The 24,855-nt window shown below is 40.0% G+C and overlaps 2 protein-coding genes across 3 annotated transcripts in view; one reads left to right on the top strand and one right to left on the bottom strand.

Moving 5' to 3' along the window:
• Window positions 1-435: 435 nt before the first annotated feature.
• Window positions 436-17,356, bottom strand: LOC109880986 (interferon-induced GTP-binding protein Mx). The gene is made up of 15 exons (XM_031801456.1): window positions 17,233-17,356; window positions 12,598-12,632; window positions 12,084-12,265; window positions 11,396-11,530; window positions 9,446-9,600; window positions 8,007-8,145; window positions 7,723-7,921; window positions 7,190-7,268; window positions 6,957-7,079; window positions 6,265-6,397; window positions 5,925-6,083; window positions 2,741-2,817; window positions 2,199-2,393; window positions 1,211-1,432; window positions 436-1,001 (listed from the first exon to the last, which is right to left on the bottom strand). Exons 2-14 carry the CDS (start codon window positions 12,618-12,620, stop codon window positions 1,211-1,213), a joined length of 1,821 nt encoding a protein of 606 aa, XP_031657316.1. The 5' UTR covers window positions 12,621-12,632; window positions 17,233-17,356; the 3' UTR covers window positions 436-1,001.
• Window positions 17,357-18,404: 1,048 nt separating this feature from the next.
• LOC109880987 (interferon-induced GTP-binding protein Mx2) overlaps window positions 18,405-24,855 on the top strand; it is a 22,864-nt gene continuing 16,413 nt past the window's right edge. Inside the window, exon 1 of one of the 2 annotated variants that reach the window (XM_031801447.1) lies at window positions 18,405-18,527. The gene's annotated coding sequence lies outside the window, so the exon portion shown is untranslated. Of the gene's footprint in view, window positions 18,610-24,855 lie in introns of both variants that reach the window. The other variant, XM_031801442.1, reaches the window with a different exon arrangement.

Below are 24,855 nucleotides of genomic sequence, written 5' to 3'. Positions count from 1 at the left end.
AGGGTAGGTAACAACACATCACTAAGCTAAGGATCCTGGACTTCCTGACGGGCCGCCCCCAGGTGGTAAGGGTAGGTCACAACACATCACTAAGCTAAGGATCCTGGACTTCCTGACGGGCCGCCCCCAGGTGGTAAGGGTAGGTCACAACACATCACTAAGCTAAGGATCCTGGACTTCCTGACGGGCCGCCCCCAGGTGGTAAGGGTAGGTAACAACACATCACTAAGCTAAGGATCCTGGACTTCCTGACGGGCCGCCCCCAGGTGGTAAGGGTAGGTAACAACACATCACTAAGCTAAGGATCCTGGACTTCCTGACGGGCCGCCCCCAGGTGGTAAGGGTAGGTAACAACACATCACGAAGCTAAGGATCCTGGACTTCCTGACGGGCCGCCCCCAGGTGGTAAGGGTAGGTCACAACACAACCGCCACGCTGATCCTCAACACGTTTAATAAAACAGGCATCAAGTTATTATAATGCCATTATACAATTATTCTCAACATTGATCTGCTCTGACCAATCAGAAAATGGATACAACATTCATTTTGATTGTCACTTTAAATAATATTATCAACCATCTTCACATATTTCCTCAGTACATTTTGAGATGAAAACATAAAACACAATGCAGATATGTGATGATACAACTGTCACATAATTTTCTTTTAAATACATTTTTGATCAAATGTAGAGATGCCCAACATATAAAATGTCCTGTATGCTGATAAAATGTAGGTATAATTATTGCTTTGTTGGCTACATCTCAGAATTTCTGCATTGACAAATTGTCAACCACAGTCTACTAATCTTGTCATTGGCCAGTCCAACGTGATCCGCTTGTCATTGGCCAGTCCAAGGTGATCCGCTTCTCATTGGCCAGTCCAAGGTGATCCGCTTCTCATTGGCCAGTCCAAGGTGATCCGCTTCTCATTGGCCAGTCAAAGAAGATCCGCTTGGTCCCACAACCTTTTACATTTCCGGCCGACCTCTGGTTTCTCCTGTAGGATTTCACTGGGGTCGTCTCTACAGCATCTCACTGATCTTAGCCAATCTTATACATTTGTTGAATAAAAATATACTGAATATATCTTATTTAAATAAATAGCATTTAGCCAAAAGTGACCTTTCCAACAATCTGGTTATACTTCTATAAATCGGTTTCATTTTCAAGATCTCTGAATATTGTAACTGACAAGACATCCCCTACTCAGAGGCTGCTGATTTTGTCATTGGCCAGTAGAAGGCGATCCGCTTGGGCCTGCAACTTTGCACGATACTGTCCGATCTCTGAATCCTCCTGTAGGATGTTATCAGTGTCATCTCTGTGTAGCAGATCCAGCATTTCACTGCACACAATCTTGGCTGACTGCTTCAGGATGAAGTAACGGATCAGCATGGGTACCTGGTCAGCCAGTCTTTGCACCACAATCTGCGAGAGAGGTGAGGTGGGATGGAGAGTGAGGGCTAGAAGTGATGAGATGGCCACAAGGCAACCAAAAGATTACCAAATGACAACAAAGGCTCAGCAAGGTGAACATATAGACCTCAGAGTTGGATAGGTCTGCAAAATGCAATATACCATAATGCAACCCTGCCACAACAATGTATTTTGGAAACAATTGTCTTAAAGTATTAATTAGAGATCTCATTGATGATGGATTCATTGTACAGGCTGGAGCAGAGCTATATAATGTAGACTACCCTTCAAAAGATTGGGGCCACTTAGAAATGTCCTTGTTTTTGACATTTTTTTTGTCCATTAAAATTACATCAGGTTGATCAGAAATACAGTGTAGACATTGTTAATGTTGTAAATGACTATTGTAGCTGGAAATATCTACAGAGGCGTGCAGAGGCCCGTTATTAGCAACCATCACTCCTGGGTTCCAATGGCACGTTGTGTTAGCTAATCCAAGTTTATCATTTTAACAGGCTAATTGATCATTAGAAAACCCTTTTGCAATTATGTTAGCACAGCTGAAAACTGTTGTCCTGATTAAAGAAGCAATAAAACCGCCCTTCTTTAGACTAGTTGAGTATCTGGAGCTTCAGCATTTGTGATGAGAAAGTGTGTGAGTTTGTCAATAAGCAAGCTACATAACATGCCAGTTTTATGTTAATTGCAGGTTTAGTTAATTAGATTTTATTTCTGGAACATTCTATACATACTGCAGAGTAGATGTGTTGCATTGTACCTCATAGTATGCCTTGAGCAGCCCAGGGTACTTGCTCCTGGTGTCGTGATCTGAGCCTTCTGCCGTTCCCTCCTTTTGACTCTGTTTGTTGAAGATTTCATCCTGTGTGTAGACCTGCATCTCCATCTCAAACTGCTCCACGATCCTCTCCTTCACTATGTTTGACTGCTTTTCCTGGATTGTTTCAATGTTTTTCTGAGTTCAAACAAAGATGAAGATTCCATGAAGACATAAAGAATCTTGGATGCAGGGAGGCAGTGACATATTGTTACTGTTTCAGAACAAAGTTCTGATCGACATGATCTAAGTGTCTGTTGATGTTTTCTTTTGAACAGTTCAAGCTACAATCCAACATTGGACAACATGTCAATTGTAATTCTTCATAAACATATATTGTGATTTTTAAGTGCTGCTTTGCCTCATGTTTCTCTCTCTTCTTGCTAGTGCCACTAACTAAGAATTTAATTTCAGCCTAAAATCACAACATAGAGAATTGTATGATTATCATGCCTGAGCGCTTAACAGTTTACAATTGTCATTACCTTTGAGACCAGATGAAGATAAGGATAATTTTTAAAGCTCTCTCTGGACAAATGATCAAATTGCTTTTGCACCATGTCTGAAAAACCAAAACAAATGTATTTGGTAAAGAAATGTTAAAAGAGACAAATGTATTTGTAAAGAGATGTTAAGAGACAAATGTATTTGGTAAAGAGATGTTAAAAGAGACAAATGTTTTTATTTAAAGGGATAGTTCCGGCAAATTACAAGTCAATAGTCCCAATATTAGAAGTTGTTTGTGCTTCATGTCCAAACAATCATTGAGTAACTTCATTGAGCTACACAATCAATTTGAGATACACTAGGATCATTTGGACATGAAGAGTGAAAAATGGAAACAGGTAAATTAAACCAAAGCATGGATTGATGTCACACCTTGTCCATAGACTGCTTCCAGAATAAGGAAACCAATATGCCATTTTGTCATTTGATTGAACAATCCCTTCAATATGTCCTATTTAGTCAATTAAAGTTCAAATGTCACGTGCAAAAGTACAATGAAATGCCGTTCTTGCAAACTCTAAACCCAACAATGAAGTATTATAAAAATAACATCAAGTAGGACAAAACACTAGAGAAATAAGAACACAAGTAAGTATATATAGGGACAGTTCCAGGGTCAGTAGCTATATACATAGACAGTTCCAGGGTCAGTAGCTATATACAGGGACAGTTCCAGGGTCAGTAGTTATATACAGGGACAGTTCCAGGGTCAGTAGTTATATATAGGGACAGTTCCAGGGTCAGTAGCTATATACATAGACAGTTCCAGGGTCAGTAGCTATATACAGGGACAGTTCCAGGGTCAGTAGCTATATACAGGGACAGTTCCAGGGTCAGTAGCTATATACAGGGACAGTTCCAGTGTCAGTAGCTATATACAGGGACAGTTCCAGGGTCAGTAGCTATATACAGGGACAGTTCCAGGGTCAGTAGTTATATACAGGGACATTTCCAGGGTCAGTAGCTATATACATGGACAGTTCCAGGGTCAGTAGCTATATACATAGACATTTCCAGGGTCAGTAGTTATATACAGGGACAGTTCCAGGGTCAGTAGCTATATACAGGGACATTTCCAGGGTCAGTAGTTATATACAGGGACATTTCCAGGGTTAGTAGCTATATACAGGGTCAGTTCCAGGGTCAGTAGCTATATACAGGGTCAGTTCCAGGGTCAGTAGCTATGTACAGGGTCAGTTCCAGGGTCAGTAGCTATATACAGGGTCAGTTCCAGGGTCAGTAGCTATATACAGGGTCAGTTCCAGGGTCAGTAGCTATATACAGGGTCAGTTCCAGGGTCAGTAGTTATATACAGGGACAGTTTCAGGTATAATGTGCAGGGATAGTGAAGTGGTTAGATACTGTGTGTATATTGTTTGTATAAGGGGAAGGTGACTAGGCGTCAGGATATATGATAAACAGAGTAGCATCTGTGTATATGACGATTGAGTGTGTGTGTGTGTTCAGAGTCAGTATAAATGTGTGTAGATGTTACGTGGTTGACCAAATGAAGTGTGTGTGTGTGTGTGTGTGTGTGTGTGTGTGTGTATGTTGGAGTGACAGCGTGCATAGAGATGGTACAAAGAAACAAATAAAGAAAGGGGTCAACCCTGATAGTTCGGTAGCCATTTTGTTATCTAGTTAGCAGTCTCATGGCTTGGGGATAGAAGATGTTCAGGAGCCTGTTCAGCAGCCGTTTGCTGTAGGGAAGCATGGAGAACAATCTATGGCTTGGGTGGCTGGGGTCTGATATAGATATCCTGGATGGCAGGGAACTCTGCCCCAGTGAAGTACTGGGATGTCCGCACCTCTGTGAGGCCATACGATTCAGTATGGTGCTGTTGCCATACCAAGCAGTGATGCAGCTGGTCAAGATGCTCTCAATGGTGCAGCTGTATAACTTTGTTGAGGATTTGAGGGCCCATGACAAAGCTTTTCAACCTCCTGAGGGGGTGCTGTCTCGCCTTCCTCATTACTGTGGGCATGTGTGGACCACTTTAACTCATTAGCCTTTTGGACACTGAGGAACTTAATGCTCTCAACCTGCTCCACTTCAGCCCTGATGATGTGGTTGGGGTTCTGATTCACCAATACCTGCTTTCTTGGGTGTTAATGCTTAATATAATAGGCATGTTTGTCTTGTCATTCCTACCATAGAGACCCATGCATGATGTTCAATAAAGGGGCTTTTGGAAAAACACATCGACCCTAGAACTGTAACATGTACGCTAATAAACAGGAAGCAAGTACAGGGGGTGAATTTAATGAATAAACGAACATGAAACAAAATAAGAAACTCGATTAGCGTATAGACATGAAACACAGAACAGAAACAATAAGGTGTAATAATGAAATAACTGGTGACAGAGAGCACCAGAGAGGGGGAGCGGGAGTAGACATGACAGTAGCTTTGGCAATGGAAGCCTGACGAACCAGCTGAGGCATCCCCAGTAGCTTTGGCAATGGAAGCCTGACGAGCCAGCTGAGGCATCCCCAGTAGCTTTGACAATGGAAGCCTGACGAGCCAGCTGAGGCATCCCCAGTAGCTTTGTCAATGGAAGCCTGACGAGCCAGCTGAGGCATCCCCAGTAGCTTTGGCAATGGAAGCCTGACGAGCCAGCTGAGGCATCCCCAGTAGCTTTGGCAATGGAAGCCTGACGAGCCAGCTGAGGCATCCCCAGTAGCTTTGGCAATGGAAGCCTGACGAGCCAGCGGAGGCATCCCCAGTAGCTTTGGCAATGGAAGCCTGACGAGCCAGCTGAGGTATCCCCGGTTGCTCCGGCAGTTGCACTTGGACCAAATGTTAACAGTAAAAAAGCCCCAGAAAACCCTGTTCCTTCTCTTTGGTGAGGTGTATTTCTATAACATGTACACTAATAAACAGGAAGCAAGTACAGGAAGTGAACAGAATAAACAAATCAACATGAAACAAAACAAGAAACATGAGTAGTACAGACAGAAACAATAACGCCTGAGGAAAGAACCAAAGGGAGTGACAGAAATAGGGGAGGTAATCAGGAAGTTGATGGAGTCCAGGTGAGTTTGAGGCACAGGTGCGCGTAACGATGGTGACAGGTGTGCGTAATAATGAATAAACTGGCGACAACAAGCGCCAGAGGGGGAGAGATGGAGTAGACATGACCATGGGTTTTGGTCACTTACCTCTGATTGTCTGTAGTGTCGTCATAGCTGGTCTCTTAAGTTCAGCCACTAGTTTCTGAACAACATGTTGAAATACCCTGTAGTTACTGAATCCTGGCAGCTCACTTCCCCTGTGCTCCTGATCATATTCATCCACCACTTGTTGCACTACTTCGTGGTCTAAATTCAGGAAAACAATGTTAATCATTTATTGGAGATTATAATCACTGTTGTATGACATAGCTATTAGTAGTGTAATAATTATATCAGTAAATATTATGGATATTTAGAAACATAAACATTTATTGGTTATACAAGGTATTATGATGAGCAATACTTGGGCTATTCAAATTGTACCTACAATGTGATTTGGCATGTTTGAGACATTTCATCCACTGTGTAAATTCCTTTCGCATGAGCTCAAATAGATTCTCCTCAACGATAATATCCCCTTTGGACAGTTGGGTAATCTGCTCATTGAAATCTGTTATGACCTGAAGAAGGAAACATAATAATGAAACCTGTTAAAATGTTTAATATTTAGTCCTTTTAGATGACTGTTTAATAAAATATCTCCACAAGACCCATCCAACCTTACGTCTTCTACAGGTATTAAACAAGAACTATCTTAACAGTGGCTTGTCCAAGTGTTTTTGTAAAATCAGCTGTCAAGGTAAAGTAATTGTTTAACCTGGTGACAAATATAATCAGTTGGATATAAAGGAAGGAGAGTGGAGGAAGTGGAAGTGGAATACATTTAAATGCTGTTTTATTTATCTTTCTGGACAGTATGTTTACTCTTACACCTGTGTTGCAAATCTGACCAATCCAAATGGCAGAGGATGTGCAACAGAGCTGATGCCTTTACACCAGGTACCATTGCCCAAATTCTCTATAGAACATTCTACTGACAATTTACCAAACCATGACAATAACACACCTGGACTACTGTGCAACAGTATTGCTTCCAACCCTACATCAACATTTTTGAAATGTTGTACAAAAGAAGAAGTTTACGAAGCTGAAAGATGGAAAGGTGAAAGATGTACCTACCTGAATGAGGTACTTCCTCTTCTCTTCAGGTTCAAGGGGAGGCCCACCCTCTAATTTACTCAACGAATGCTTTACCTCCCCCAGCTGCTCCTTTATCTTCTCTGACATCTGGGGCAGATAAGTCTGACCAGGAGCAAACATGCAACAAGTTAATAGGTACCAGACCACATGTTTTCCAGTGTGCACTGGGTGTAGGGGGAACAGATAACCATAGGGTATGTGGTTGGACTAACCTTGATCTGTTTGACCAGTGCATTGCTGAGCTTTTTGGCTAGGCACTTGGTGGTTGCCTTCTCCTCACGCACGAGGGATCTATACATTGTAAGGGAGAGAAATATAACAAACACAGTATTTCATCCCAACAATTGTCCATAACCTGGTATGGTATAACCTTTGGCCTACAATGGTCACGTCCCCACAGATATCTAATTAACATAATAAATACCCTTTAAATAAGTCCATCTGTTTAAACTAGAGATATGTGCTACGCTAACGTATGGAATTGTTTTATGATTAAACCAAGGATCATTTAGCCATTTTAATTTTGAATGTTAAAAAGTACAATACACAGAAATGTAAGAGAAGGGAGGGGAGGGACTCTCCTTCATCAACACTATATGGAACTACTCTCAAAGGATATCTGGAAAAATATTATTTTTCATAAAATCGTGAAACCAACCGTTTGGGGCCCTGAACATTTTCAGATGTAAAGCCATCAAGAACAAAGATGCAAGTTTACTTAACACATGGCAAGAACACATTTTACCTGAAGTGCTCATGTTTTCGGAAGAATTCCAACTCCTCCTCAATCGCACGGGCTATTGACATGTTTTCATCAATTTGCTTTTGACCACGACATTTCACAATGACATAGCCCATACTGAGAAAGATGACTCTATTGTGGACAATTTCCAACACATTCTTCTCTGCTCCCGGGTCTATCAGGTCTGGCTTTGTCAGAATGGCTTGAAGACAAATTAAAAGGATTATGATAACTTTACTAATACCAAAACCGTAAAAAAAATACATCCGTATATACAATTTCTTTACCCAGAGTTCTTGTGCCTTCAGGATCCACTTGTTGTGCCATTTTCAGAGCCTCTGTTGTTGCTATGTCAACATTACATGGTACCACCGCCAAAATAATGGTTCTCTTATTCTTTATGAATTTCGAAATGAGATTATTGATCTAGCAAAAAAAGGAAGAAGAATGTGACAAAGCAGTCAGGATTCAAGCCTTTGATCGATTTATGTGATTATCAGACCGCTTGTTACCGGGATATCGCCCTTTGTGGGGCACATGGTAGGGCAGGAGATTAGAACCAGGTAGAGGGAGTGAAGGTTATGAGAGGGTTTCAGACCACTTGTTACCAGGATATCGCCCTGTGTGGGGCACTTGGTAGGGCAGGAGATTAGAACCAGGTAGAGGGAGTGAAGGTTATGAGAGGGTATCAGACCGCTTGTTACCGGGATATCGCCCTGTGTGGGGCACTTGGTAGGGCAGGAGATTAGAACCAGGTAGAGGGAGTGAAGGTTATGAGAGGGTATCAGACCGCTTCTTACCGGGATATCGCCCTGTGTGGGGCACTTGGTAGGGCAGGAGATTAGAAGCAGGTAGAGGGAGTGAAGGTTATGAGAGGGTATCAGACCGCTTGTTCCCGGGATATCGCCCTGTGTGGGGCACTTGGTAGGGCAGGAGACTAGAAGCAGGTAGAGGGAGTGAAGGTAATGAGAGGGTATCAGACCGCTTGTTACCGGGATATCGCCCTGTGTGGCACTTGGTAGGGCAGGAGATTAGAACCAGGTAGAGGGAGTGAAGGTTATGAGAGGGTATCAGACCGCTTGTTACCGGGATATCGCCCTGTGTGGCACTTGGTAGGGCAGGAGATTAGAACCAGGTAGAGGGAGTGAAGGTTATGAGAGGGTATCAGACCGCTTGTTACCGGGATATCGCCCTGTGTGGGGCACTTGGTAGGGCAGGAGATTAGAACCAGGTAGAGGGAGTGAAGGTTTAATAACTGACGGACATTAAACGGAACAGGAACAGCGTCTGGACAGGAACACATAACAAACACAATGCGGACACAGGGAACACAACCAAGGAACAGACAGATATACAGGGGGTAATCAACAAAGTGAAGGAGTCCAGGTGAGTTCAATGAGCGCAGCTGCGCGTAATGTTGGTAACATGTTTGTAATGATGACGGGTAGCCTGGCGCCAGGGAGGGAGAGCGGGCGTGACAGCACTCTGTTCTTCATGGTTCTGACGCTCAACCTTCCTCAATGTCAACACATTCAAAGTGCCTTTCACCAGAATCAACCATCATAGCTACATATGTACCTTGCTAGCAATTATGGTATAAAGTCTGTACACGTGGCTAAAACAATTCATCCTTAGTGAATCATGAGATGAGAACCAAGAGTCATGAGATAACCAAACAACGTACTGGACCAAGTCCAAAAGCTATACACTCTAACGACAGACTTACTTGGACTCCAATGTCTTCAGGTTGTCCTTTCACAGCCACCCTGGTGATCCCTGGTAAGTCAATCAGACTGAGGTCACACACCGTGGAGGATGTGATCTTTAGAGTGATCAGGTCTTCACATATCCCCACTCCCTTTCCAGCTAACGTGTTCTGAGCTGTTAAATCAATGGGAAAATATTCATGAGTTTATTGTTTGTTTGTTTGTTTGTCTGTCTTATACCCAGATAGAACTAATCTTATTATCATATATATTCTGTAGTTAAATTATAATAGATGTGTCAATGTCAGTGGCAGTATGTGCCGTTTAAGATAAGGGAGAACAATATATATTTATGAGCATGGCCTTATTTCTATTACAGCATATTGGATGACTGTCATTCATATTCCATTCACCCAGTTCAATGTAACTCTGATAGGTTTAGGCTACTACATCATACTCATCATACTACAACCTAGCCTATGAATGAAAGTTTACAACGCAGGTGCAGAAGTTGAGAGAATGTTTAGTAGTCAAGGTGACAGACACCGACACATTCAATACCATCTTGCACACTCTTGCCTGCATCTAGCTGATCTAGGGTGTTATCATTAGTCCAACAGTTGCAACCGAGAGTTTCTATTGGACAAATTCAGGTATGTTTATCCTTGTTTTGTTTCCGTTTGCGTCCGTTTAAGAAACATTTTTCAACAGAATTGGTGGAATGAAAACACCCCTGATCACATGCAATCACAGTTCACTTTCAGAGCAGCCAAATACAAACAGCATGATCCCTTTGATCATTGTATGTATACATCCTCCTCCCATCTACGTGCTCCCCTCCTCTCACGTTCTCCCTTGTGGACTTCAGTGCACAACACATCAGCTGTCTGTGACCAGACGAAAAAACCTTTCCAAGCCAAACCTTCAAATCAGCGCTACACACAGCCGACATCGTTGTCACCATATTATACCATCATAGTCAACATAGCTACTAGAGCTAACACGTTAGTAAACCTGCTACAATCATGCAGTACAGTGTTCAGTCAACAGCAAGCAGTTTAGCAGTTACACCGGCGGGCACCAGTGGCTAACAATTTATAAAACCGAAAAACGTACCTTGACTTGGAAGAGTTCCTTTGTTGGATAGTCATAGCCAGCTAGCTAACATAGCACCCCTCTCTGTTGGATAGTCATAGCCAGCTAGCTACATAGCATCCCTCTCTGTTTGATAGTCATAGCCAGCTAGCTAACATAACATCCCTCTCTGTTTGATAGTCATAGCCAGCTAGTTAACATAGCATCCCTCTCTGTTTGATAGTCATAGCCAGCTAGCTAACATAGCATCCCTCTCGGTTTGATAGTCATAGCCAGCTAGCTAACATAGCATCCCTCTCTGTTGGATAGTCATAGCCAGCTAGCTAACATAGCATCCCTCTCTGTTTGATAGTCATAGCCAGCTAGCTAACATAGCATCCCTCTCTGTTTGATAGTCATAGCCAGCTAGCTAACATAGCATCCCTCTCTGTTTGAGCCTGGTGTCTGAGTGGGCTAAACTAGCTAGCTAACTTCGCAAGCTAAGCAAGTGAAAGTGAAAATAATATGAAATATAGCTAGCTCTCTTTCTCTCTATTTCAATAACCTACTCCCCACATGTTATGTATTGCAGTGCTAGCTAGCTGTAGATTATGCACTCTGTAATATATTCATTCTCTGATCCTTTGATTGGGTGGACATAGGGCTAAAGTTAGTATAGTTTTATTTTTAAAAAATATACGTTTTTAAATGTTTCTGAAATTCACTGAGGAGGATGGTCCTCCCCTTCCTCCTCTGAGGAGCCTCCAATGGTTAATGTACAGTATAGAATAATATGTCTGTGTGTGTCTGTGTGTTTGTGTGTGTGTCTGTGTGTGTGTGTGTTTCTGTGGGTGTGTCTGTGGGTGTGTGTCTGTGTGTGTTCGTTCCCATCTTACCTTGTTCAACATGTCTAACAACTTCTGAAGGTTCGTCAAATTCAAAGACTTTCCCTCCGTATGAGATGACAGCCTCCCATTTCACTGTCCTGTCTTTACAGAGTTTAAGTAGCAGTGGGCACCTGGTGACAATACCTGGAAACAAGGAAGTACCAATGACAGATCATTATACTGTATTACAGAACAATCAATACAATACAATATGACAGTACAGTCAACAATGGACCGGGACATGAATTTCAAGATAAATATTTAACTTCTGCAGGCTACAGACAACAAGGTTGCTCTAATGTTCAGAAAGTATGTCAGACATTTACAGTGTCTGACTAAATGGTTAAAAAACGAATGTAGAGTTAAAACATTTTATAAAGTTTTGCTGTGGTAATCTAGAACGGTTCTAAACATTTCAGTAATGTCCGTGTCTCTGTGGTCCTATTGTACTGTCTGTTTCCTGACCTCATCTATGGACAAGGACAGTGTGAAAACCTGCTTCAGGGTTGTTTACCTAGCCACTGGCATCAATCGCCAACTTCAGCATCTTCAAACCAAAAACGAGTCAATGCCCAAATCATGTCTAAGTTACACAACCACTTTCAGAGACTTTGGGTGATTTAGGAATGACACTTAAAATGCTAATATTGATTTTAATTGTTTTTTTGTATGTTCAGAAAACAATAGAGAATCTCACCAGTTCCTCTGGGCAGCGCCACCCCAGAAAGGGTCTCAAGCACAGAGCTCTTTCCTGAACTCTGGTCTCCCACCACAGCAATGGTTGGCAGTGGCAGCTCCTTATCTATCCCTATGGATCTCATGTCGTCTACTAAGTCTATGAAGGGCCGGACCTTCTCCGCCAGCTGGTCTTGGAACATACTGGTCAGGGGTACAAAACAATACCATTATGAATGGTTAATTTGATGATAGACATTCATGGCTAAATTGATTATTTTACATCGTTTTTCTAGTTAGTAACTAACTATAATTTGGCGTACGAGAAAATGTTTTCCCCAAATATGTTAAAGCTGCACCATTAACAACATTTCACACAATTTCACACTGTATAAATCACCACCATAACATTCAGAATATTAGGATCATAGTATTGTGGTAGAGTGTAGTACAGAGTAGTACTGCAAGGGTGCAATAACAAGTGGAAAATGGAGGCCTTCATAAGTTCAAAACCGAAAACTGAATTCATGTCCCACCTCGGTCCATCATCATGAGACATTTCTTTCTCCCCCTGAAATAAAAGAGAATGAAAGCTAAACCATTTCATTGAAAATACAGAAAAACAGCAATGTATCTGTATTTTGAACTAAAGTTATTATAATCTAAATCATCACATCACTATAACATAAGAGGAGATACAGTCTCACATGCCCAGTTCGGAACCTCACAATTTGCAAACTGTAAAATACTGAGTATACCAAACATTAAGAACACCTTCCTGAATGATATACAGAATTATACACTGCTCTCCCAGGAACAGGCCCAGATCCCTGTGATTTTACTGAATGATACACTGCTCTCCCAGGAACAGGCCCAGATCCCTGTGATTTTACAGAATGATATACTGCTCTCCCAGGAACAGGCCCAGATCCCTGTGATTTTACAGAATGATATACTGCTCTCCCAGGAACAGGCCCAGATCCCTGTGATTTTACAGAATGATACACTGCTCTCCCAGGAACAGGCCCAGATCCCTGTGATTTTACAGAATGATATACTGCTCTCCCAGGAATAGGCCCAGATCCCTGTGATTTGCGGGAAGAGAAGAAGGAGAAAAAAGGGCCAAAGAGCGGGACTGCCTTCTGATAATTCGTAGGCGATCCAATAAACTCTTATTCCTTCCATTCTGCAAGCAAACATGCAATCTTTGGACAATAAAATATATGACCTACGCGGAAGATTAAACTACCAACGGGACATTCAAAACTGTAACATCTTATGCTTCACGGAGTCATGGCTGAACGACGACAATATTAACATACAGCTGGGTGGTTATACGATGTACCGGCAGGATAGAACAGCGGCGTCTGGTAAGACAAGGGGCCGCAGACTATGTATTTTTGTAAAAAAACAATTTTTTAACCTTTATTTAACCAGGCAAGTCAGTTAAGAACACATTCTTATTTTCAATGACGGCCTGGGAACAGTGGGTTAACTGCCTGTTCAGGGGCAGAACGACAGATTTGTACCTTGTCAGTTTGGGGGTTTGAACTCACAACCTTCCGGTTACTAGTCCAACGCTCTAACCAATAGGCTACGCTGGTGCACGATATCTAAGGATGTCTCCAGCTATTGCTTGCCTGCGGTAGAGTATCTCATGATAAGCTGTAGACCACACTATCTACCTAGAGAGTTTTCATCTGTATGTTTACATACCACCACAGACAGAGGCTGGCACTAAGACCGCATCGAATGAGCTGTATTCTGCCATAAGAAAACAACAAAATGCTCACCCTAGTAGCCGGGGACTTTAATGCAGGGAAACATACATCTGTTTTACCAAATTTCTATCAGCATGTTAAATGTGCAACCAGAGGGAAATAATCTCTGGACCACCTTTACTTCACACACAGAGAAACTCTGTACCGGGAGTGGCACCGGTTAGATGAGGTAATATGGAGATTGCATCATAAATAGAGGTTGCATCATCTGTGGATCTCTTGGGGCGGTATGCAAATTGGGGTGGGTCTAGCGTTTCTGGGATAATGGTGTTGATGTGAGTCATGACCAGCCTTTCAAATAACCCCCCTGTATATAGTCTCGCTATTGTTATTTTACTGCTGCTCTTTAACTACTTGTTACGTTTATTTCTTATTCTTATCCATATTTTTGTTTACTGCATAGTTGGTTAGGGGCTCGTAAGTATGCATTTCACTGTTGTATTCAGGCTCATGTGACTAATAAAATCTTATTTTATTTGAATAGTTTGTAGATGCACCTTTGGCAGCGATTACATCTGTGAGTCTTTCTGGGTAAGTCTCTAAGAGCTTTCCACACCTGGATTGCCGATTATTCTTTCCAAAAAATCTGTCACACTCTGTTGAATTGATTGTTGATCATTGTTAGATAACCATTTTCAGGTCTTGCCATAGATTTCAGTCAAAAAATGTAACTCATCCACTCAGGGACATTCAGTGTCTTCTTGGTAAACAACTCCAGTGTAGATATGGCTTTGTGTTTTAGGTTATTGCCCTCACTGAAAGGTGAATTAATCTTCCAGTGGCTGGTGGAAATTAGAATAGTTTTGATATCAGACCATTTCTTACCTGAACATGATTCTTAACTTTAAGTTTGTCTTGCCTTCCAGGTTACCCACTTGGTCATTTTGTAAATATATATTATGTTCTGGAACCATGACATGCACCTATTTCATTGTTATTTAATTATTATATATATATATATAATATATATATATAGATATACAACTGTTTTTTTGCACCCACCATGCGTCACGTCCTCAATGGTCATGTGAGATGAAATGTGTATATTTTATATATTATATATATATATAATTTGGGAAGTGTTTGACCTGACGAAGATCCGTTTCGGATCGAAACGTAGTCAATAAAGCGGTGAATTGGGAGCAGTGGGCGGGCCTTCTTGTTCAATACCAGTATTCTGTATTAGCCCAGCACCTATGTTTAAGGATGTGCGTATGACCACAAACTTTTCTACAGATAGAAATGAGACTAAACCAGATTTTCCTCTAGGATTTTGCCTGTGCTTAGTTCTATTCCTTGCTTAGTGCTTAGTGCTTAGTTCTGTTTCTTTTTTTCCTGAAAAACTCCCCAGTCCTTAACGATTACAAGCATACACATAACATGATGCAGCCAGCACTATGCTTAAAAATGATTGGTACTCAGTAATGTGTTGTACTGTATTGGATTTGCCAGACCGATCATTTACATATGCCTTTGAAGACTCACTTTAAGATGCATTGGCCGATCTAAACCTAATATAGGTGTGACTATGGTAACAAGGCTTATTGAAGGGCAATGGGTTTCACTGAATTTCAGACAGACAGCAAATGTTCTGCATCATAACACTATCATAACACTGGCATAACACTGTCATAACACTATCATAACACTGTCATAACACTGTCATAACACTGTCATAACACTGTCATAACACTGTCATAACACTGTCATAACACTATCATAACACTGTCATAACACTGTCATAACACTATCATAACACTGTCATAACACTGTCATAACACTGTCATAACACTATCATAACACTGTCATAACACTGTCATAACATCGTAATAGGTCCACTATTATGCTGCGTTATATGGTATCAGGCTGTGGGTGTGAGCTGTCATAGGCTGTCATAAGGCTAGAAAATACAGCAATATCTTTGTCATAACACGATCATGACATATTTATGTCAGCTTATGACATGTGTTATGAACCTTTATGACATGTTCAAATAAACTGTTACCCAAAAGGTTGGCAAGCAATTCCCCCAATTACCAATCATCAAATGTACAGCATTGGACCAATCAGATCTCATTATTAAGTATTACAGAGCTTCGATTATTCTAAAGAAATGCCTTTAATATTTGAAAACAGACCTCAGCTCTCTTGTTCAGAAAATACTAAATTTTTACAAAAAAATGACAAATATTCAGTACATGAGCTAGTTTATCTGGACATTTCTGACAAGATATAAATGGCTCTCTAAGGTATAAAATGACTGCCATGAGAAGAGTAAAACTGGTGATGCATTCTCCAATATTATTCTACTATTACAACATTCATGAATAAGTTGAAAGCCAGACTGAGTTAATAAACGTAAATGAACACCTCCACCGACCGCCCCGCCCCACTGTTTGGAATGCACCAGTGGTGGAAAAAGTACCCCATTGTCCTACTTGAGTAAAAGTTTAGATACCTTAATAGAAAGTTACTCAGTGGAAAGTAACTCACCCAGTAAAATACTACTTGAGTAAAAGTCTCAAAGAATTTGGTTTTGTATATACTTAAGTATCAAAAGTAAATGTAATTGCTGAAAAATACTTAAGTATCAAAAGTAAATGTAATTGCTGAAAAATACTTAAGTATCAAAAGTAAATGTAATTGCTGAAAAATACTTAAGTATCAAAAGTAAAAGTAGAGTATGAATAATTTAAAATTCCTTATTTTAAGCAAAGCAGATGCAAATCTTATCTTGTTTTTTTATGTATGGATAACCAGGGTCACACTCCAACACTCAGACATCATTTACAAAAGATGCATGTCTGTTTAGTGAGTCCCCCAGATCAGAGGCAGAAGGGATGACCGTGTGTTGTTTTGATAAGTGCGTGAATTGGACCATTTTACTGTCCTGCTAAGCTTTCAAAACGTAACGAGTACTTTTGGGTTGTCAGGTAAAATGTATGGAGTAAAAAGTACATTATTTCCTTTAGGAATGTTGTGAAGTAAAAGTAAAAGTATAAAAATATAAATAGTGAAGTACAGATCAGTGGAAACCACTGGTATAAATGTGGTCAATTATTTCTACAGTTTCATTTGGTTTTAGTCCTTTCAATGTAGATTGAGGTAACCCTGCCTTCGATGATAACAACACCACCTTCAATGGAACTGAACAGAGTTAAGGATTCTTAGGGGTTCTTAAACTTTTTCAGCTAGAGACCCAAATTAGAAACTGACCGTCATCCCATGACCCAAATCATCCTCCAGAGACTCAAATTAGGAAGAAATAGTGTGCGATTATATATTTATTTTAGTATCTTGCGACTCACCTCTCACTCGCTCACGACCCACTTTGGATCCCGACCTATAGTTTAAGAAACCCTGATCTTGTCCATTTAAATGCACACTTACTTTGAAATCGTTGACACTTTCAGACAAGCAGGCTGTGCGTTGAGCCAGGGTCACAGAGCAGTACAGGTCTACAGCTTGAGTCTATCACCTTTCATGTAAAGCAAAATGAAAGTGAAACGTTTTGATGGTCCATTCTGGGAAATCACACCTTATTCTGAATCTGTTACACAGTGCCTAATCACATCTCAGATACAACCTCATTGGTTCTTAAGGGTCACATGATTTCCCAGAAAGTAAAATGAAGTCCAGGTAGTTTCTCAAAGTACAAACTAACACAGATAGACACAATAAAACGGATGACATCCCACTGTGGATGTAATAGACTTTACAATGGGGGAATGTTTCCACTGCACAGCCTAACCTATGGATTGTGTCTCCATGAAATGGGATATCTCCTCAGTGACATTCACAGGACACAACTGTGTAGAGTTTACACAAATTCTAGTATAAGAGCTAAGATACAAGTTCTAAATAAGAGCTAAGATGCTAATATGTGTGTAAACTGTACATTTATTTTATTTAACTAGGCAAGTCAGTTAAAAACAAATTCTTATTTTCAATGACAGCCTAGGAACAGTGGGTTAACTGCCTGTTCAGGGGCAGAACGACAGATTTGTACCTTGTCAGTTCTGGGGTTTGAACTCGCAACCTTCCGGTCCAACTAGTCCAACGCTCTAACCACTAGGTTACCCTGCCGCCCCATAGTTCTGTGAGTGTCACTGAGTAGGCTGATACCCATTTCATGGGAGCACAATCTCTAGTTTAGACTGTACGGTCCAATCTGTATGTTCAATATGCACAATAGGCTGTGTAGTGAACTGATTTCTCACAAAGTCCTGCAGCTAAAACGCTAGAATTTGTGTAAACTCTACACAGTTGTGTCCTGTGAATGTCACTGAGGAGATATCCCATTTCATGGAGACACAATCCATAGGTTAGGCTGTGCAGTGGAAACATTCCCCCATTGTAAAGTCTATTACATCCACAGTGGGATGTCATCCGTTTTATTGTGTCTATCTGTGTTAGTTTGTACTTTGAGAAACTACCTGGACTTCATTTCACTTTCTGGGAAATCATGTGACCCTTAAGAACCAATGAGGTTGTATCTGAGATGTGATTAGGCACTGTGTAACAGATTCAGAATAAGGTGTGATTTCCCAGAATGGACCATCAAAACGTTTCACTTTCATTTTGCTTTACATGAAAGGTGATAGACTCAAGCTGTAGACCTGTACTGCTCTGTGACCCTGGCTCAACGCACAGCCTGCTTGTCTGAAAGTGTCAACGATTTCAAAGTAAGTGTGCATTTAAATGGACAAGATCAGGGTTTCTTAAACTATAGGTCGGGATCCAAAGTGGGTCGTGAGCGAGTGAGAGGTGAGTCGCAAGATACTAAAATAAATATATAATCGCACACTATTTCTTCCTAATTTGAGTCTCTGGAGGATGATTTGGGTCATGGGATGACGGTCAGTTTCTAATTTGGGTCTCTAGCTGAAAAAGTTTAAGAACCCCTAAGAATCCTTAACTCTGTTCAGTTCCATTGAAGGTGGTGTTGTTATCATCGAAGGCAGGGTTACCTCAATCTACATTGAAAGGACTAAAACCAAATGAAACTGTAGAAATAATTGACCACATTTATACCAGTGGTTTCCACTGATCTGTACTTCACTATTTATATTTTTATACTTTTACTTTTACTTCACTACATTCCTAAAGGAAATAATGTACTTTTTACTCCATACATTTTACCTGACAACCCAAAAGTACTCGTTACGTTTTGAAAGCTTAGCAGGACAGTAAAATGGTCCAATTCACACACTTATCAAAACAACACACGGTCATCCCTTCTGCCTCTGATCTGGGGGACTCACTAAACAGACATGCATCTTTTGTAAATGATGTCTGAGTGTTGGAGTGTGACCCTGGTTATCCATACATAAAAAAACAAGATAAGATTTGCATCTGCTTTGCTTAAAATAAGGAATTTTAAATTATTCATACTCTACTTTTACTTTTGATACTTAAGTATTTTTCAGCAATTACATTTACTTTTGATACTTAAGTATTTTTCAGCAATTACATTTACTTTTGATACTTAAGTATTTTTCAGCAATTACATTTACTTTTGATACTTAAGTATATACAAAACCAAATTCTTTGAGACTTTTACTCAAGTAGTATTTTACTGGGTGAGTTACTTTCCACTGAGTAACTTTCTATTAAGGTATCTAAACTTTTACTCAAGTAGGACAATGGGGTACTTTTTCCACCACTGGTGCATTCCAAACAGTGGGGCGGGGCGGTCGGTGGAGGTGTTCATTTACGTTTATTAACTCAGTCTGGCTTTCAACTTATTCATGAATGTTGTAATAGTAGAATAATATTGGAGAATGCATCACCAGTTTTACTCTTCTCATGGCAGTCATTTTATACCTTAGAGAGCCATTTATATCTTGTCAGAAATGTCCAGATAAACTAGCTCATGTACTGAATATTTGTCATTTTTTTGTAAAAATTTAGTATTTTCTGAACAAGAGAGCTGAGGTCTGTTTTCAAATATTAAAGGCATTTCTTTAGAATAATCGAAGCTCTGTAATACTTAATAATGAGATCTGATTGGTCCAATGCTGTACATTTGATGATTGGTAATTGGGGGAATTGCTTGCCAACCTTTTGGGTAACAGTTTATTTGAACATGTCATAAAGGTTCATAACACATGTCATAAGCTGACATAAATATGTCATGATCGTGTTATGACAAAGATATTGCTGTATTTTCTAGCCTTATGACAGCTTATGACAGCTCACACCCACAGCCTGATACCATATAACGCAGCATAATAGTGGACCTATAACGATGTTATGACAGTGTTATGACAGTGTTATGACAGCTTATGACAGCTCACACCCACAGCCTGATACCTTATAACGCAGCATAATAGTGGACCTATTACGATGTTATGATAGTGTTATGACAGTGTTATGATAGTGTTATGACAGTGTTATGACAGTGTAATGACAGTGTTATGACAGTGTTATAACAGTGTTATGATAGTGTTATGACAGTGTTATGACAGTGTAATGACAGTGTTATAACAGTGTTATGACAGTGTTATGATAGTGTTATGACAGTGTTATGACAGTGTTATGACAGTGTTATGATAGTGTTATGATGCAGAACATTTGCTGTCTGTCTGAAATTCAGTGAAACCCATTGCCCTTCTATAAGCCTTGTTATTAAAGTCTATATTAGGTTTAGATCGGCCAATGCATGTTAAAGTGAGTCTTCACCACTTTTCTCCATCAATACTCAGTATTCCTGAACCACATTTGGGACCTTGGTTGTGGGTCTTTGGCAATGGACAGGGGCAGACCTGTCACTGGGGATGGGGGGACATGACCCAACCCACATTCTGAAATGGCATTTTTTGTAATGTTTTTCATTTAAACTTTAATTAACGAGGCAAGTCAGTTATGAACAAAATCCTATTTACAATGACGGCCTTCCCCGGACGACGCTGGGCCACTTGTGTGCCACCCCATGGGACTCCCAATCACGGCCGGATGTGATGTAGCCTATTTTCTAACCAGGGCCTGAAGTGACTCCTCTTACACTGCGATGCAGTGCCTTAGAACGCTGCACTCGGAAGCCCATCATTGGAATGTGATACATAACTAGGCAACGGTGTGCTCCAGGAAAATGCGGACTGCTCCGAGCGGTCGCTAGACTGTTTGGAGTGATTATCCAATTGGATAAAAAAAACTTTAAAAAGTTGCTCCCCTGACTATGGATATTCAATATCATTTATGAAGTTATTACTGGAGGAATTAATTGATCTAATGTATTGTAATTAATGTGATTATCCTATCCAAATTAATTTTAGAGGACCCTTAAATTATCTCTACCATAGTTATCATTAAATAGCTTAACCTTTATTATCTCTACCATAGTTATCGTTAAATAGTTTAACCTTTATTATCTCTACCATAGTTATCGTTAAATAGTTTAACCTTTATTATCTCTACCATAGTTATCATTAAATAGTTTAACCTTTATTATCTCTACCATAGTTATCATTAAATAGCTTAACCTTTATTATCTCTACCATAGTTATCATTAAATAGCTTAACCTTTATTATCTCTACCATAGTTATCATGAAATAGTTTAACCTTTATTATCTCTACCATAGTTATCGTTAAATAGTTTAACCTTTAATATCTCTACCATAGTTATCATTAAATAGCTTAACCTTTATTTTCTCTACCATAGTTATCATTAAATAGCTTAACCTTTATTATCTCTACCATAGTTATCGTTAAATAGTTTAACCTTTATTATCTCTACCATAGTTATCATTAAATCGCTTAACCTTTATTATCTCTACCATAGTTATCATTAAATAGTTTAACCTTTATTATCTCTACCATAGTTATCATTAAATAGCTTAACCTTTATTATCTCTACCATAGTTATCATTAAATAGTTTAACCTTTATTATCTCTACCATAGTTATCATTAAATAGCTTAACCTTTATTATCTCTACCATAGTTATCGTTAAATAGTTTAACCTTTATTATCTCTACCATAGTTATCATTAAATAGTTTAACCTTTATTATCTCTACCATAGTTATCATTAAATAGCTTAACCTTTATTATCTCTACCATAGTTATCATGAAATAGTTTAACCTTTAATAATTGTATCAACAGTAGTCTCAATCAAGTCAGTTACTATATTTGCATTCTGAAAGGTCGTTGAGCTCTTAGTCTAAATCTTCTGTCGCCTTGAATCCTTAAACAAGTGGTTGTATTATTGAAGTCTAAAAGGTTTGATTTACTATTCTCAATACATTGGAAAATGAGGTAGGGAGTACCGGGACAAAAGTAACACTTAAGTTATTTTCCTAATTACACAGAAATCGATAGAGCTGGAGACACCATATTTTATGACAACCAACTTATATATGTCATGAGCAACTGTAATGTCATTTCTAGGGTAAATGAGTCAAAATTAAATAGACCGGGAACAGAACTACTGTTACTGTTGTATCTGTCAGTAGGAAGGGAGTAACACAGACTTGGGACAGAACTATCAGCTGGTAAGAAGTGGAGAATATCTGTCTTGCCTCAATTTGTCTGGTTTGTAATGCTACTAACTTTCAACAAATGTACTATCAGCCATCAAATCAAATCAAATCAAATGTAATTATATAGCCCTTTGTACATCAGCTGATATCTCAAAGTTCTGTACAGAAACCCAGCCTAAAACCCCAAACAGCAAGCAATGCAGGTGTAGAAGCACGGTGGCTAGGAAAAACTCCCTAGAAAGGCCAAAACCTAGGAAGAAACCTAGAGAGGAACCAGGCTATGTGGGGTGGTCAGTCCTCTTCTGGCTGTGCCGAGTGGAGATTATAACAGAACATGGCCAAGATGTTCAAATGTTCATAAATGACCAGCATGGTCCAATAATAATAAGGCAGAACAGTTGAAACTGGAGCAGCAGCACGGCCAGGTGGACTGGGGACAGCAATGAGTCATCCTGCCAGGTAGTCCTGAGGCATGGTCCTAGGGCTCAGGTCCTCTGAGAGAGAGAGAGAAAGCAAGAGAGAAAGAGAGAATTAGAGAACGCATACTTACATTCACACAGGACACCGAATAAGACAGGAGAAGTACTCCAGATATAACAAACTGACCCTAGCCCCCCGACACAAACTACTGCAGCATAAATACTGGAGGCTGAGACAGGAGGGGTCAGGAGACACTGTGGCCCCATCTGAGGACACCCCCAGACAGGGCCAAAGCCATAAGTTCATGTTTGTGTCAATTTCAATAATTAATGCTATAGGTTAAAAATGTATGAAAAATAACCATGCGTCAACATCGCAATGTTGCACAAGCACAATATTTTGCCTTACAATATTAATCAGACTAAAATGGATGACATAATAGCTACATTAACCATCATTTTCTCTTCTTACCTTAACAGATTAATGGAAATCCAATAGGAGATATTTTTACAATTTTCAATTACTATTCATGCTTAGCCCAACCAATCAGGTACGCTCAAGCTGTCCTTGTCATGCGCGCTTCTCGTGTCTTGATAGAATTAACCAGGACCGGAGCCAGAACCAATCAGTTGGACGGGCCTTTGTTTTCCCTAGGCGGACATGTTTTTCACGAGATTTGTGTGCACACGCTCTCTGCTGGTGTAATAAGCAACTTGTGAATTTCAAGTTTGGGCAAGCTTACAACTTATCCTACTATTTGTACCCATCATACGTGCCAGTGATGATTATTTTTATATTCTCATTTTCAAGGAACAGTTTCATTTCAAACTGAACGTTTCCCTTTCTCAAAATCATTGTTACGTGGTTAATCATAAAAATCTGAAGTAAAATGATAAAAATCAAAAAGTTTAAATTCAACTACGGCGTGAGCAGCAGCCTCTGGCATATGGACACATGGATACACTGTGATCCATTGGCAGCTGAAGAAATAAAAGCATAGAACTCAGAGATAGCCAATAGGAGCAACAGTAGGCCTGGACCTTGCATCATCAACTAAGTCAAATACATAGGCCTAAAACCGACAATTGTGACTCAACCCCCTGGATTCGGTCTTATGTAGTAAAATGTGAAATGGTGTTTTTTACATTGACTCAGACTCAGAGCTACAAAATGATATAACATACACTGCATGTGAGGAACAATGGGAACGTAATTCTGCTTTGAAAGTTGATGTAACGGTTGTAGACGGTGAAAGAAGGAGTGGACCAAAGCGCAGCTTGGTTAGTGTTCATCTTAATTTAATAATAATTTTAAAAAACTGAACACTTCAAATTACAAAACAACAACCGTGACAACCGAAACAGTTTTATCTGGTGCAGACACACAAAGACTGAAAACAACCACTCACAAACCCCAACAGAAAACAGGCTACCTAAATATGGTTCCCAATCAGAGACAATGACTAACACCTGCCTCTGATTGAGAACCATATCAGGCCAAACAAGAAACCCCACATAGAAACAGAAAACATAGACTGCCCACCCAACTCACGCCCTGACCACACTAAAACAAAGAAAATACATAAGAACTATGGTCAGAACGTGACAGTTGATCAACTTGTAATCTACATTTTTTTGAAAAATCCCCTTAGAATGTTTTGGTATCTAATGAACAGCTCTTCTTTGTCTACACCCATTCAGCATTGTTCACACCCTCTTAAGCTTTAGTCCCACGCATCTCGTTTAGTTTTCGTGGCCCACTTGATGCTCTGGCCGATGATTTGTTTACCTCTGGATAACATGAAAACAGCCCAATCTGCTGTCAACAATTGCATTACTCTTTAAAGCAGACTTTTACTGACACCGGCCATATTCAATGGGTGTTGTACACACGTGATGTTAGCTAACGAGCCAGCCAGATAACGTTAGCTAATTATACAACAATGAACAATGTGCCAACAATGCCTATCGTTAGGCTCTAACTAGAAAAACAAACAGCTCTGGGAAACAAATAATAACGTCTGCTAGGGAGCCAGCCAACTAAAGTTAACTAGTTAAACAACAATGAACAACGTTCCAACAATGCCACAGTGCTGGCAGCTAACCAACCAT

Source organism: Oncorhynchus kisutch, linkage group LG2 (assembly GCF_002021735.2).
Source record: "Oncorhynchus kisutch isolate 150728-3 linkage group LG2, Okis_V2, whole genome shotgun sequence".
NCBI lineage: Eukaryota > Metazoa > Chordata > Actinopteri > Salmoniformes > Salmonidae > Oncorhynchus > Oncorhynchus kisutch.
Note: the sequence above shows the minus strand (reverse complement) of the source record. Positions and strands in the feature narration are given on the sequence as shown.